This window comes from Procambarus clarkii, chromosome 63 (assembly GCF_040958095.1).
Source record: "Procambarus clarkii isolate CNS0578487 chromosome 63, FALCON_Pclarkii_2.0, whole genome shotgun sequence".
Taxonomy (NCBI): Eukaryota; Metazoa; Arthropoda; class Malacostraca; order Decapoda; family Cambaridae; genus Procambarus; species Procambarus clarkii.
Window position 1 is genome coordinate 11,132,936 of NC_091212.1, and position 16,876 is coordinate 11,149,811.

General features: G+C 45.3%; 1 protein-coding gene across 11 annotated transcripts in view; it reads right to left on the reverse strand.

The window, feature by feature from the left end:
- The window catches only part of LOC123769529 (uncharacterized), a 193,761-nt gene that overhangs the window by 120,960 nt on the left and 55,925 nt on the right, over window positions 1-16,876 (reverse strand). For 10 of the 11 annotated variants that reach the window (XM_069308704.1, XM_069308705.1, XM_069308707.1 and 7 more), the window contains one exon: window positions 13,347-13,422. The exons of the other annotated variant lie outside the window; for it this stretch is intronic. In XM_069308704.1, coding sequence (XP_069164805.1) covers window positions 13,347-13,422 — 76 coding nt within the window. The remainder of the gene's footprint in view (window positions 1-13,346; window positions 13,423-16,876) is intronic. 11 annotated transcript variants of the gene reach the window in all.

Genomic DNA, 16,876 nt, shown 5'->3' on the forward strand with positions numbered 1-16,876 from the left:
AAGTCACCGTCGACTGTGAAGTCACCGTCGACTGTAAAGTCACCGTCGACTGTGAAGTCACCGTCGACTGTGAAGTCACCGCCAACTGGCTTGCTCCCACATTTTCATATTAACTCATCAATTTACATGAATCATTTACACCGTATCATCAGCTTTTCACGTGTTGCATTTCAGCTGTAATTCTACACCTGTGATATTCCTGCCTAACATTACAATCCTCAGCGGAAGAACTTTGCTAAATATAACTTAGAATGGCCTTCATCCGCCAGTATTAAAATCATTCCAGTATGTAATTGGATAATACGTTTGTTTTTAATTGAAGATTCAAAGCCGAGATGTTTGGTGTGGTAATGGGAACTGCTTGTTCCTAGCAGTTACCTGGAGCAATTCATATGTGACTTTCGAAACTAGGATTTTTGTCTATCTTAAAGATTGATATAAAGTTTATAGAGGTGTTAGGTCCCCCCTATACCTTAATTATTTTTTTTTAAGACTCCGAAGCTTAGTTTGGAGTCTTAATTTTGGGATTAATCCCAAAATTAATCTCAATGGGATTAATTTCGCCATTGATAAAGAAATGAGGGAGGTAATTATCAGGGGGAAAGCGCTAAATCATTACGACTATATAGCACTGGGAAGGGGATCAGGATAAGGATTTGGGATGGGACGGGGGGGATGGAGGAATGATGCCCAACCACTTGGTGGACGGTCGGGGGATTGAACGCCGACCTGCATGAACCGAGAAAGTCGCTCTACCATCCAGCTCAAATGGCTGAACGAGGAAGAAGGGAATGGAGCTCTACCGATCTGAGAACAATGATTTTCAGGAAAAACAGAACTTTTAATTTTACGACTTTTAAGAAGCAAGTAACTAAGGCGTGTAGTGTGAACACATATAAACTATCACACGGGATAAGCACTCCGTGTTCTCTACCGTGTTCTGGAGACCTTTGTCCGTCTCCACTCCAGAATTTATTCATGACGAAATGTCGACATTTTTGCACTTGCCCCGAGGTTGCAACGCTCCAGAAATCTGTTTCAGATAAAGCTTAAAAGACGGCCCAGAAAATATTTCATAATCCTAACCCCTACAGGGATTAAGTCTTAATCCTAAGCTTGTACTTGTACAGAAAACAGGATGCAACTCTCCACCACACACTTAAGGATTTTAATGTCAATATGGTTTTACAACGGTGAGGGCAGTAAATAATATATATACGTTGATTAAGAATTCGCGCACCTCAGGTATTGGATGAATCAAGAATAGCTTGTCAAGAATGTGATGAGAATGTGATGAGTAAGATTGGAAACCTCTTCAATCTGACCAGGAAGCCGATATAGGCATCTGACTGATTTAATGCTATAAGATTACCCTATAACAACTAATAATTGAATCTAGCCTAATTAGATAGAAGAATTACAAAAGAAATAACAATTACAAACAATGCTTCATACACTGTCAACTGGTCAAATGCGAGGCTTGACTGTGTGTGTCAAGCGAGCGAGCCACGGGTCATGTCATGAAGGCTGGTGGATCATGTTTTAATGTATGTTTCGTGTTTTTTCATCAGATGCTTTAGTATTTCATGGTACCAGAGTGTTTGTTTTCCTTTCTTAGTGTTGCAGAGTATTGATAAACGTGTGAGTTTTACTTCACTATTTGCGGTTGGCTCTAAGGTCAATACTTATTCCTCAGTATCTGAAGAACCTCTTGGAGCAGCGAAAGAATTCACACTATTTTACAATTTCAGTGTGTGTGTGTGTGTGTGTGTGTGTGTGTGTGTGTGTGTGTGTGTGTGTGTGTGTGTGTGTGTGTGTGTGTGCTTGTCTGGGTGCGCATGTGAGCGTGCGTGAGCGCGTGCATGCGTGTTGTGCGCGCGTTCGTTTGGAGCCAACAAACAAGGGGTCATCTTTAACAAGCGGGAGAGTGATGAGGTGTGAGAGCGAATGACTGTGTACCACCCACAGTCTGACACAAAGGTCACTGGTCGTGACCCCAGTACTGCTCACTCACACACACACACACACACACACACACACACACACACACACACACACACACACACACAAATAGGTGAGTACACTCAACCGATTGATTGACGGTTGAGAGGCGGGACCAAAGAGCCAGAGCTCAACCCTCGCAAGCACAACTGGGTGAGAACAACTAGGTGAGTACACACACACACACACACACACACACACACACACACACACACACACACACACACGGGGAAAATGATAGAAAAAATGAGATTACAGAAGTAGCAGACTTGAAGAAAATGTCTCAAAAAGGAGAGGTAAATATGAATGGATCACACGGCAGAATAAAGGGGCGGAGAAAGAGTAATGGAAGACAACAAAGGAAGTGAGTAGGATAACAGAGGAAAGAATCAAACAAGTAGAGAACATAGAGATATACGCAGCAACACAAGATGAAACCTTCGCTAAAGAAGTCAAAAGCTTCAGAGGGAAATAAAATAATTTAGTCAACAGTGTTAAAGGCTTTGCAAACACAAGTTGTGGAACACCCAAGACTGGAATTGGAGAGTGGGAGAGAAAGATATATATATATATATATATATATATATATATATATATATATATATATATATATATATATATATATATATATATATATATATATATTCTCAAGGAATTGGGTTCCAAGCTCATTGACGTCACCAGAGACCCAAGGGTTTCCAGTTTTTTGTTTCAGCGTCTCAGTGTGGCGATCCAGAGGGGAAATGCTTGCTGCGTCCTCGGTTCCTGTCCAGAAGCGGAGGAGCGTCAAGAGATCCATAACCTTTAGGCATTTGTCTTGTATGTTTTGTAACCTTTAAATACACAATAAAGGAAAAAAAAAAAGGGAAGGGGGTGGTAGGAGAAAAGCACACAGAAACTGTATTGGAGGGGACCTACATTCCCTCCAATGCGTTATGTGTGGTTTCCTCCGAGGCTATGGGTCCCCCTTCTTCCAGCCAGAGGTGGTACTCCCTTGAAAAAAAAAAATTATATATATATATATATATATATATATATATATATATATATATATATATATATAATGTCGTACCTAGTAGCCAGAACGCACTTCTCAGCCTACTATGCAAGGCCCGATTTGCCTAATAAGCCAAGTTTTCATGAACTAATGCTTTTTCGACTACCTAACCTACCTAACCTAACCTAACATTTTCGGCTACCTAACCAAACCTAACCTATAAAGATAGGTTAGGTTAGGTTAGGTAGGGTTGGTTAGGTTCGGTCATATATCTACGTTAATTTTAACTCCAATAAAAAAAATTGACCTCATACATAATGAAATGGGGAGCTTTATCATTTCATACGAAAAAAATAGAGAAAATATATTAATTCATGAAAACTTGGCTTATTAGGCAAATGGGGCCTTGCATAGTAGGCTGAGAAGTGCGTTCTGGCTACTAGGTACGACATATATATATATATATATATATATATTTATATATATATAGTTTCATTGAATATGACTGCATATCCAATGACACGTATAATAATATTAACGTATTATACATATAATATAAACGTAAATAATCAATATTCTATATTGATTATTTTCTTGTTTAGGGCTTCTATCCCTCTGACTAGTCCTCTTGTATCTTGGTTTAATAGGAAGAGGAGTTCTCCAAAAGTCATCTTCGTTCGAGGTGAAGAAAATAAATAAATAACTGTAGAATGTATTACACTTATTATAAAATTACACCACGTTTCGAACCTATATGGTTCATTCTCAAGTGAGAGGAAATTACAAAGCATGTTGGATTTATACTAATATGGCGTCAGGTGAAAACAAGTAGACCCATACAAATGGGTCAAGAATAAGGCATAAAGGGAGGAAAAAGTAAGGCATAAAGTTTAAAGAAGAGGCCATAAATGTCCGCTCCACATGAAAAGATTAATCAGGTGTATCGGGCGTAGCATGTTGGGCAGTGTCCACTATGTTGGCATTTTCGCGTTCCAGTCTTGTTCTTACTCTCATGGTGGGTAGAGTGAATAGTTCTGTAATTTGGGTATTTATGTCGGGTTGTTCTATTTTTATGTAGATTGCTTCAAGAATTTGTAATCATCGTACAGCTTGTGTTTTGTCTGTTATATAAGTGTTTTTATTCAACATTTCTCTTGTTAGGGTGATGTCATGGGCTTGTTTCATGTGATTTTGGGGGGCACCAGATTGAAGATGACAGGTCAAACGCCTCGTTAGCTTGGGCGTCATACCTATGTACTTTGAAGGTTACATCCTTCGTGGGGGCAAGTGTACATGTATACAACGCTTGACTGCTGCAAAGGGTTCTCCGTCGGCTTCGGGCTGTTTTTGATAAAGAGGTCGGTAGTCTTCTTGGTTTTATAGTATATAATTACGTCTATGTTTTGGTTAGGAATTGTACTTTTTACTCCTTTACGGATTATGTCTTTCATTATTCGTTCTTCTTTTTTATGTTCACTGTGCATGATTGATTTGTAATATAATTTTATTGGGGGTGTTGTGGTTTCTGTTCTTGGTTCAGGGTTGTACCATCGGCCCAGGTGTCGTCTTATAGTAAGTAGTGTTTATTTCCGTGTTTCTATGTCCATTGTTCACCAACACCCGAGTTATTCTTTCTAACTTCTCACTCACGTTTGCTCCATTCAGAGCAGTGGGTAAGGGCTCGAGAGTAGGGATGAATACGTATGCTGCTGTCTTGTCGACTTTTCAAAGCCGACAAGACAGTGAATATAGTGTAACAGTGTAAATATGGCGGCGTATAGTATGACAGTGTAGGTCTAAAGTGAATAGTACCATCTTCTACTATCTCATTACCTTTACGTCAATATATACACGATGGTGCATATAGTTACACCAAGTACTATATAACACCCCCCTCTCCTCTCCCCCCCCCCTCTACCCCCATCCTACCTCCACTCACCAATCACAATACCACCACATTAACCTAACAGTTACCGGAAACAGTCACCCAGGCGGATAGTGCCACTATCAATTAGCTCTTTCCTCCCTGGTGCAGCAGTTGTGGGGGGGTGGGTGAGGGGGTGCCATAGTGTCAGCCCACCCCCTAGTGTAGCAGGTGTGGAGGGGGTGCCATAGTGTCCCTCCTCACCAAGGTGGGGTGACCGTGTCGGGTACAGGGACGCTGGAGACCTCCACGAGGAAGGTGGGAGACACTTGGACTGAATAATAACCAACATCTTCCTTGTCAGAAGTGCTTCAAGGGCGTGTTGGGTCAGCCCTCAACCACCCCAGTCCCAACTTTTCAAACACCCAGTGAGAGAGCGAATATGGGAGAGGGAGAACGAGCGAATATGGGAGAGGGAGAGAGATTGAATATGGGAAAGGGAGAGAGAGAGAGAGAGAGAGAGAGAGAGAGAGAGAGAGAGAGAGAGAGAGAGAGAGAGAGAGAGAGAGAGAGAGAGAAAGAGAAGATAAAGAGAGGAAGCTTGTGGGCAGCGTCTTGAGCATGGTCTGTAGCTGGCTCTTGTACTTGGACACACACACCCACCCACAACACACTTCCTCACCCTATGACAAAACCCGGGAAGGATTGACTGGGAACCATTCCATAACTCTTCCCCCCCCCCCCTCTCCATCCAGCAGCAAAGACAAACCTGGCGGTAAAACCGATTAGCGGATCGTGTTCCAGCAAAAAAAAAAAAAAAACTAATAGGGGTTATCTTGAGGTTATCTTGAGATGATTTCGGGGCTTTTAGTGTCCCCGCGGCCCGGTCCTCGACCAGGCCTCCACCCCCAGGAAGCAGCCCGTGACAGCTGACTAACACCCAGGTACCTATTTTACTGCTAGGTAACAGGGGAATAGGGTGAAAGAAACTCTGCCCAATGTTTCTCGCTGGCGCCTGGGATCGAACCCAGGACCACAGGATCACAAGTGCAGCGTGCTGTCCGCTCGGCCGACCGGCTCCCCCCTTAGGGGTAAGCCTTACCCTGAGCTAAAAACGTAAAACAAAAAAAAAATAGGAAGCGCAAAGCATAGGAATGAGCCATTCCGCGCATGCACGCATTGCATATCCTGCAGGTGCAAATATACCAGTCCCCCCCCCCACCCCCCACCCCCCACCCCACCCCCCTCCTTGCAACCCGGTGATTCCCGGGTCAGTACCCCCCGCCCGTGGCCAGGACCTCCTGACTCACGATGCGATCAATCGCACTGTTCGTGTATGCATTCGACAAACGCTCAGTATAGCAAATGTAAAGATGTTTCGAACACTGGAAAGCCGCTGTAGACACGTGTGTGTGTGTGTGTGTGTGTGTGTGTGTAGCGTGGACACAATGTTGAAGGAGAATTGTGGGAGCTGCTTGATATTTTGATATATCAAGATATCATATCTTGATATGATAACGCTTGATATACTGACGTTGGGAAATCTCATGAAGACGGGCTGAGCCTATTTCTAGAGCTACTGAGCCTATTTCTAGAGCTACTGAGTCTATTTCTAGAGCTACTGAGCCTATTTCTAGAGCTACTGAGCCTATTTCTAGAGCTACTGAGCCTATTTTTTCCGAGGCATTAATTTAGGATTGCATTTTCCAGCTGTTCTTCGTCGCTTATGTCTATGAGGTCTTGGTTTATCAGTTCTCAGTTAATTTGTTTATAATAGAAATTTAATTTACTAAATTTTCTTCCCCTAGGAAGAGGGACTGGCTGTACGGGTCTTGTGCTTTAATGACTTTAATGTTCTGAAACCACCTCATTTTTTTTTACATTGGACTCATAAAGTTGTCAAATATAGATACTGGGGATTGAACACCGACCTGCATGAAGCGAGACCGTCGCTCTACCGTCCACCCCAAGTGGTAGTAGTGAGAGTGAGAACCAAGTAACAGGAAGCATCAGGTGAAAACCAAAATGTGCTCAACTGTTTCTGTCCCACCCGGGGATCGAACCCGGGTCCCCTCGGCTGAGGATTACGACGCAAGCCTTGGCCCAAAATATATCGTGTTCTATGTGGGGAAATAACTCGCGGTAGCAGCCAATAGTGACATAAAATGTAAAGAAATAACATCCATAGATAGATATCTCTGAACACTGTTTCAGAATCTTGTTCAAACATCCTTGTCTAAGCCTGGTGACCAGGAGCTGAAGCCCAACAGTGGAAGGTGAGTATGAGAGGCAGGTGTTGGGGGGTGATCAACACATGTGAGAGAGGAAGGGGGAGGGGGACAGAGAAGCAGACAAACACACAGAGTAACACAAACACACACACACACAGACAGAGGAACAAACAAACACACACAGAGGAATAAACACACACACAGAGGAACAAACACACAGACACAGGAACAAACACACACAGAGAGGAACACACACACGCTGGCAAGCTGTCACAACAAGGGGGTGAACTGAGCCTCACATAACCATGGTCTGCTCGTGCGGGTCTCTGGTCTCTGACCCCTCACTCTCAGGTCATTCCTGGAGTCCAGGTCATTGACACGCGCATATTACGTCACTGTCTGGTCACCTGCTTAGTGACCTCTGTGTGTGTGTGTGTGTGTGTGTGTGTGTGTGTGTGTGTGTGTGTGTGTGTGTGTGTGTGTGTGTGTGTGTGTGTGTGTGAGGCCTCGTCCTTGACCTGTGTGTGGTACACACCTAGTTGTACTCACCTAGTTATGCTTGCGGGGGTTGAGCTCTGGCTCTTTGGTCCCGCCTCTCAACCGTCAATCAACAGGTGTACAGGTTCCTGAGCCTATTGGGCTCTATCATATCTACACTTGAAACTGTGTATGGAGTCAGCCTCCACCACATCACTGCCTAATGCATTCCATTTGTCAACCACTGACACTAAAAAAGTTCTTTCTAATATCTCTGTGGCTCATTTGGGCACTCAGTTTCCACCTGTGTCCCCTTGTGCGTGTGCCCCTTGTGTTAAATAGCCAGTCTTTATCAACCCTGTCGGTTCCCTTGAGAATCTTGAATGTGGTGATCATGTCCCCCCTAACTCTTCTGTCTTCCAACGAAGTGAGGTTCAATTCCCGTAGTCTCTCCTCGTAGCTCATACCTCTCAGCTCGGGTACTAGTCTGGTGGCAAACCTTTGAACCTTTTCCAGTTTAATCTTATGCTTGACTAGATATGGGCTCCATGCTGGAGCTGCATACTCCAGGATTGGTCTGACATATGTGGTATATAATGTTCTGAAAGATTCCTTACACAAGTTTCTAAAGGCTGTTCTATGTTAGCCAGCCTGGCATATGCTGCTGATGTTATCCTCTTGATATGAGCTTCAGGGGACAGATCTGGCGTGATATCAACCCCCAGGTATTTCTCTCTGACTCTTGAAGTATTTCATCTCCCAAGTGATACCTTGTATCTGGTCTCCTGCTTCCAACCCCTATCTTCATTACATTACATTTGGTTGGGTTAAACTCTAACAACCATTTGTTCGACCATTCCTGCAGCTTGTCCAGATCTTCTTAAAGCCTCAAGCTGTCCTCCTCTGTCTTAATCCTTCTCATAATTTTGGCGTCGTCAGCAAACATTGAGAGGAATGAGTCTATACCCTCACCTATACACCAACATTTACACACACACACACACAGTGTGTGTGTGTGTGTGTGTGTGTGTGTGTGTGTGTGTGTGTGTGTGTGTGTGTGTGTGTGTGTGTGTGTGTCGAGACACCCCACACTACTGCTTTCTCATCAAACAACATTCTCAGAATTGCTGTGTGTTTACAAACCTGTTTACTCAAGCACTTATTATGACAGTATTGTGTGACTCCTAGCATGACTGTGACACCGTCGCCTACACTACTGTGACAAAAACAACAGTATTTGCTTTGCAATCACGGCTCCCTGCACCCTCTCCTGCCTTCCCCAGACCCCACGCAGGCGGGGCCAGGGAGCTGAAACTCCACCATCGCTGCAAGTACAACTAGGAGAGTGCTTCTCTCGTGAAAACCAGGCTCCAGATTCACGAAAGCAGTTACGCAAGCACTTACGAACGTGTACATCTTTCCTCAATCTTTGGCAGCTTTGGTTACATTTATTAAACAGTTTACAAGCATGAAAACTTGCCACTCAAGTGTTGTTATTGTTATAAACAGCCTCCTGGTGCCTCGGAGCTCATTAACTGTTTAATAATTGTAAACAAAGCCGCCAAAGATTGAGAAAAGATGTACAGGTTCGTAAGTGCTTGCGTAAGTGCTTTCGTGAATCTGGCCCCAGTTGGGTAAGTTATTTCAATCCTCTTAAAATCAGATCCCGTGTGATTGGCCGAGTCCACGGGAGTTTTGACCCAAGTTCCCCCTTATCTTCCCGATGGCAACTTCTATAATTCATGTTATATTTAGTCTATCTTTTATTGGTTCCAAGGATCAATGTCCCGCGGCCCGGTCTCTAGTACATGAAAGTTATGATTTTAATGTGGCACATTACACATTCAATGAAAGTAATTTTCCTGTGGTTTTGCAGGGAAAAGTATGACTTTTGTGCACGTAAATACGGTCTATTTTTAGTTAGTGGTGAAGCACGGTCATGCCTCATGCAGGTCGGCGTTCAATCCCCGACCGTCCACAAGTGGTTGGGCACCATTCCTTTCCCCCCGTCCCATCCCAAATCCTGACCCCTTCTCAGTGCTATATAGTCGTGATGGCTTGGCGCTTTCCCCCCCTGATAATTCCTTCCCTTCACCCTGGTAAATATGGTACCTCTCGTCCACAAGGTGACCGCAATAACGCCATACCAGAAAACTTGTGTAGCAGGACGGTGGATCGATCCCACAGTCCTGCTTCAAAGATCCTCTTATGGTAGCCCAACCTTGCTTTCTGCTCAGGAGGCAAGGAGAGGTCAAGGGCCAAATTCACGAAACAGTTACGCAAACACTTACGAACATGTATATCTTTTCTCAATCTTTGGCGGCTTAGTTTCCAATTATTAAACAGTTAATGAGCTCCGAAGCACCAGGAGGCTGTTTATAACAATAACAACAGTTGATTGGCAAGTTTTCATGCTTGTAAACTGTTTAATAAATGTAACCAAAGCCGTCAAAGATTGAGGAAAGAGGTACACGTTCGTAAGTACTTGCGTAACTGCTTCGTGAATTTGACCAGACCACACACCAGAAGGTGAAGGGACGACGACGTTTCGGTCCGTCCTGGACCATTCTCAAGTCCATTGTGAACCTGTATATCTCACAATCGACTTGAGAATGGTCCAGGACGGACCGAAACGTCGTCGTCCCTTCACCTTCTAGTGTGTGGTCTGGTCAACGTACTTCAGCCACGTTATTGTGACCCATCGCCTGCTTCGTGAATCTGGCCCCAGGATGGGGGTGGGGAAGTGGGGGGATATGAGGGGGGGGATATGAGGGGGGATATGAGGGGGGGATATGAGGGGGGGGATATGAGGGGGGAATATGAGGGGGGGGGTGGGTTTAGGGGGGTTCTAGTCACAAAATATTCCTGAGGCTCCGCTCCCCCGGACTTACATTGTCAAGGGGGGACAATGGAGCTTGGCATAAGGATCAGATCCTTTCTTAACTCATATACTCCCGCCTTCCTCCGTAAGAATAATATAACGTCTCTAAGATTACCTCGACCTTGGCACGCTGCACGATAACGAGTTATAGGTCCTGTGCCTGCTAGAACTGTGCCTGCTAGAACTGTGCCTGCTAGAACTGTGCCTGCTAGAACTGTGCCTGCTAGAACTGTGGCCTGCTAGAACTGTGCCTGCTAGAACCTGGTGCCTGCTAGGACTGTGCCTGCTAGGACTGTGGCCTGCTAGAACTGTGCCTGCTAGAACTGTGCCTGCTAGAACTGTGCCTGCTAGAACTGTGGCCTGCTAGAATTGTGCCTGCTAGAACTGTGCCTGCTAGAACTGTGCCTGCTAGAACTGTGCCTGCTAGAACTGTGCCTGCTAGAACTGTGCCTGCTAGAACTGTGCCTGCTAGAACTGTGCCTGCTAGAACTGTGCCTGCTAGAACTGTGCCTGCTAGAACTGTACCCGCTAGTTCCACGTGGGTTTCAGAGTCGATACACATACAGGAGAGTTGGCTTATGAGTAGCCAAGGGGATGGGCGGACCGTTCCTATTCTGACGCTGGAATTCTTTGTCGAGTCTGGAATTAAGGTTGTGGGTCCAGTCCAACCACTTGGGGGTGGACGGTAGAGCGACGGTCTCGCTTTATGCAGGTCGGTGTTCAATCCCCCGACCGTCCAAGTGGTTGGGTTAGAGCATGACTCGACAAGCGCTTTGTAACGCCGCGTCTCATTGGTCAAAACATCAGTCACTTGTTTACATAATTCTCGTTGCCATATATGGGGAAATATAATACAGCAATGAATACAAATGAATATATTTAGGTTTGTGAGCAAGGGAGATGGCCTTACACACACACACACACACACACACACACACACACACACACACACACACACACACACACACACACACACACACACACAATTCAACGTGAGGATATACACACCATGAACCACGTGGGGATATACACACCATGAACCACGTGGGGATATACACACCATGAACCACGTGGGGATATACACACCATGAACCACGTGAGGATATACACACCATGAACCACGTGGGGATATACACACCATGAACCACGTGGGGATATACACACCATGAACCACGTGGGGATATACACACCATGAACCACGTGGGGATATACACACCGTGAACCACGTGGGGATATACACACCATGAACCACGTGGGGATATACACACCATGAACTACGTGGGGATATACACACCGTGAACCACGTGGGGATATACACACCATGAACCACGTGGGGATATACACACTATGAACCACGTGAGGATATACACACCATGAACCACGTGGGGATATACACACCATGAACCACGTGGGGATATACACAATTCAACAATCCGGTGCGTCTTAAAACAAGCCAATTACCTACAAGGGTTGTTTAACCATCTCACTATAGCACAAGGAGACGGCGTTCAAGTGAAAGAACTTGAGACCTTCACTCTCTCCCCGGACCAGGCTACGAGTCAATTCCAGAGTGCAGACTGTCTATCAAGTCTTGATAGGGACTCCGTCGAAGAAACTTGTCCACCCAGCTGTCAGCCGCCTGACAGCTGGCTGGACAGCGCCTCGGATTCGTAGTCCTGAGGTGCCGGGTACGGTCCCCGGTGGAGGCGGAGACAAATGGGCAAAATGTTTCTTTCGGCTTGATGGCGCTGTTACCTAGCAGTAAATAGGTACCTGGGAGTTAGATAGCTGGTACGGGCTGCTTCCTGGGGGTGGAGGCCTGGTCGAGGACCGGGCCGCGGGACACTAAGCCCCGAAATCATCTCAAGATAACCTCAGGGGAGGAGCGGCTGTGTCAGCAAGGGCCAATACTACTATTTTTTCCCCCTACACCACACACACCCAGGAAGCAGCCCGTGACAGCTGACTAACTCCCAGGTACCTATTTACTGCTAGGTAACAGGGGCATCAGGGTGAAAGAAACTCTGCCGGCGAGAAACAATGAGCAGAGTTTCTTTCACCCTGATTCTCCTGTTAGCAAGCAGTAAATAGGTACCTGGGAGTTAGTCAGCTGTCACGGGCTGCTTCTTGGGGAGTGTGTGTGGTGTGGGAAAAAAATAGTAGTTAGTAACAGTTGATTGACAGTTGAGAGGCGGGCCGAAAGAGCACAGCTCAACCCCCGCAAGCACAACTAGGTGAATACTTGCTGAGAGAGAGAGAGAGAGAGAGAGAGAGAGAGAGAGAGAGAGAGAGAGAGAGAGAGAGAGAGAGAGAGAGAGAGAGAGAGAGGGAGGGAGGGAGGAGAGGGAGGGAGGAGAGGGAGGGAGGAGAGGGAGGGAGGAGAGGGAGGGAGGGAGGGGGGGCATGTCAATCTCTGCCATCTTTAGGGAACTTGGCATTACAAAGCCAACTGCTAGGTTGTGAAGTAGGCCATATGGAGAGGAGCTAGAGACACACGCGCGCGCGCGTGTGTGTGTGTGTGTGTGTGTGTGTGTGTGTGTGTGTGTGTGTGTGTGTGTGTGTGTGTGTGTGTGTGTGTGTGTGTGTGTGTGTGTGTGTACTTTAATGAACATCCTATATTATTAAGCATTACCCCCCCCCAAAAAAAAATACACCCATAATATTAAGATGTGTCAATACAGTACAAACTAACCGCTGTAGTCTGCTGTATTATCGGCTACAAATAAAAATATTACCGCGCTTTTTCAACCCATTTCAGCTTACAGTTTCGACCAGAGAGCATGCAGGTCATTCACCCAGACCAATAATGTATTATTGTGTATACGGCAATGCGCGCGCAGCTGCCATAATGTACACAGAGGAAGCGGAACATTTAACACACTGTCTGGTACTCACTTTGGAAGGTTGCCGATTTTCGGGGCTCTAGGGCGGTAACCGAGCGGGTTACGCCCTTCCTCAAGTTCCCCATCAGCTGTAATAGAAAACGGGTGTTAACAGATATCACAGAAAATTTTATTTATTTTAGGGGTAACTACTTTCCAGCGCGACTATTCTGCAATTTATAATATACATACAAGAAGGTACAATGTCTTGTGAGACTACATACGTTAGTGATCAAGTAGTACATTCCTGCACAGCCACTAACACGCATAGCGTTTCCGGCGGAAAGTCTTTGAGAGTGTTATTGTGGAACGCACCTTACAAGGAAAACCATTTTAATTACTACCAGTCATTAATATTGTTTCATTACAATAAAAAAAAACTATATTCCTCTTCAGTATTCTCAGAAAACAACGAACCTGCGCTATCTATTGAATGATTTACTCGGCGTAATTCTCAGGAGAGCAATATAATGCTATATATAATACTAAGAGTAATTTTAATGTCATTGTGTCGGGGGACAGGCAGCCTGTTTATATACACATTATATTTGACTAATATCGAGGCGTACCACCAGTGTGCTCTACCAACACTGAGACGCCTGTCGCTGGGTCACCTCGCCACCTCAACCGTCTATCTTCAGGTTATCTTGAGATGATTTCGGGGCTTTAGTGTCCCCGCGGCCCGGTCCTCGACCAGACCTCCACCCCCAGAAAGCAGCCCGTGACAGCTGACTAACACCCAGGTACCTATTTTACTGCTAGGTAACAGGGGCATAGGGTGAAAGAAACTCTGCCCATTGTTTCTCGCCGGTGCCCGGAATCGAACCCAGGACCACAGGATCACAAGTCCAGTGTGCTGTCCGCTCGGCCGACCGGCTCCCTAACTTACACCGAGAATAAAACGTTCCCTTCCAGTATTATTTTTACCACTATTTTACCTCCCCAGTTTACAGGCCGTGTTCGCGGACTACCAGATGGCTAACTTGTGTATTTAGTAACTATGTCACTTAACTTTCTAATACACAGGTGAAATTCGGGCTTCATAGATTGAGTTAGTTCTTGAAAGCATTAAATATATTATTTTGTATTGTATGGTGCGTGTGATAGACAGGGGGCACTGTATCAGGAATAATCGTTCATATTGTTGTGTCACCATTGATAAAGGTAATAATAACAAATAAATATGATGGAGAGGGCAGCAGCTGGCGTGGTGCGAGAAACTATTTAAGTCTACCTCCAAAACGTTGGCAAACAAAGAAAACTGATTTCCGAGGGGAAGGAAGGACTAACTCGTGTTAATATAATTATTTAACAGATTATTATTATTATTATTATTATTATTAAGAAAATCAGTAGGAGCCGTGAGGAGGGGCCGATTCTTCGCGGCAGGGGATCGTATTCCAGGGACCTGCCCGAAACGCTACGCGTACTAGTGGCTGTACAAGAATGTAACAACTCTTGTATATATCTCAAAAAAAAAAAAAAAAAGACAGTGATCTGGTTATCGGACTTGACAACAGTGAGGGAGGAGACATGGCAAATGGTAAGAAAGCATGTGAGAAACTTAACAAAAAGCTTTCAGGAAGTATTCAAGCTGGAACCTGATTTGCCACTAGGAGCTTAAGAGCCCAAACTGAACGGGAAATTCCACAGGAAAGTGTCACTGAAATAACAGTGACACGAGACGAAGCAAAGAAGCAACTACAGGAACTAGACGAGACCAAAGCTATGGGACCAGACAACATATCGCCATGGATATTAAATGAGGCAGCCGAGCATTGTGCAGCCCACTTGCCCATAATATTTAATTCCTCTCCAGAAATGGGGGAACTTCCTGACAGCTGGAAAGTGGCTAATGTGATCCCAATTTACAAGAAAGGGGGAAGACAGACAGTTAAATTACAGACCCGTATCAGTAACAAGTTGCTGGAGACTGATCCGAAGCAGGCTAGTAGATCATTTAGTGAAGGAAAGAAAGAAGGGAAGGTCCATCAATGTTGTCTCAAGGCACTAGCATGGTTTTAGTACAGGAAAATCTTGCTTGACAAACTTTGAGTTCTACAACACGATGACAAACATGAGAGAGAGGGATGGGCAACTGCATATTCCTCGCCTGTTAGAAGGCATTTTATACAGTCCCGCATGAAAGACTCCTACTCAAACTGGAAAAGCAAGTTGGCGTACCTGGAATAATCCTCGGTGGATTCAGATAGTATCTCTCAGCAAGGAAGCAAAGGGTGACAGTGAGAGCAGAGACATCGGATTGGAGAGAGGTTATAAGTGGCGTACCACAAGGGTCGGTTCTAGAGCCCATCCTGTTTCTAATGTATGGCAATGGCCTGACAGAGGAAACTGGTTCCTTCATATCAATGATTGCAGGTGATGCAAGCTAATGCCAAGTCAGGGTTAGATTGTGATGCAGTCTTGGGATTTGTTTTGGGCAGTCTTGGTAAGTCTGAAAAATGGCTGCTGGAGTTTAACCACGCCACATACAAAGTTATGAGAATTGGGAACAGGAGTGAGAAGTCCAGTACAGCAGTATAAGATGAAGAGAAGACAAATTCCTCAAATATAAAAGGAGAAAGGTCCTGGAAGAGGACATAATCCCAAATCTGAGTGCCAGAAACCCACATTAGCAGAATAACATCCGCTGTGTATGGCATTCTTGCCAACATCCGTGTATCATTCAGAAACTTGAACAAAGGAGGTTTCCGGGCCCTATATACAGCGAAGGTGAGACCCACTCTTGAATATTGAGCCCCAGCATGCAACTCTTACATGAAAAAAAAGACAATGAGAAACTAGAAAAGGTCCAAAGATATGCAACGTGACTCGTTCTGGAGCTGGTGAGCTGACTCGTGTGAAGAGCCATCCTGTCGGCAGCTTCACCTAAGCTTCCTGCTACAGCATATCTCTACAGCATATCTCGAGGGCATCTTCTTGCCTAAGAAACTTTGTTAAACTGTTCTCCAGTGCGGTAATTTTCTCAGGCGATGACGCTGGCCCATCACGTGTCCCACATCTTGCGTCTGTGTCGCAGCCCTTCCTTCTTCCTCCCTCACCTGCTTGACGCTAACGGCTATGTGGGGAGGGAGAGAGGAAGGTAAAGGAGGGAGGGAGGGAGGAATGTAGAGAAGGAGAGAGGAAGGGAGAGAGTGAAAGACAAAGACAAATTAAGTTTGCCTCTACAGTGACCACGTAGAGTCGCAGGTCGAGCCTATAGGAAGTAAGGCAGCATACAACCCTATGGCGCCTCTCATACCTTCTCGGCAGCAGAGGTTGCAAAACCTTACATGGCGCACAAGTTCCCTCCCATCTTGAATACGCACCGCTCTCCAGGACCGCCAGTCCGCCCATCATTGATTCCAACAGCAGTCAAAATAGTGAAGCATGCGAGAAGAATCATATCGAGTATTGACATGTACTGCTTGGGCAGGTTTGGGTACATAGAGTCCCAGACACCGGAGGCATTACGTGGCTCCGTAGCCCTTCCCACCACCGCCCAGGGGATGGGTATGGGGTGCATAATAAATGATTACACTA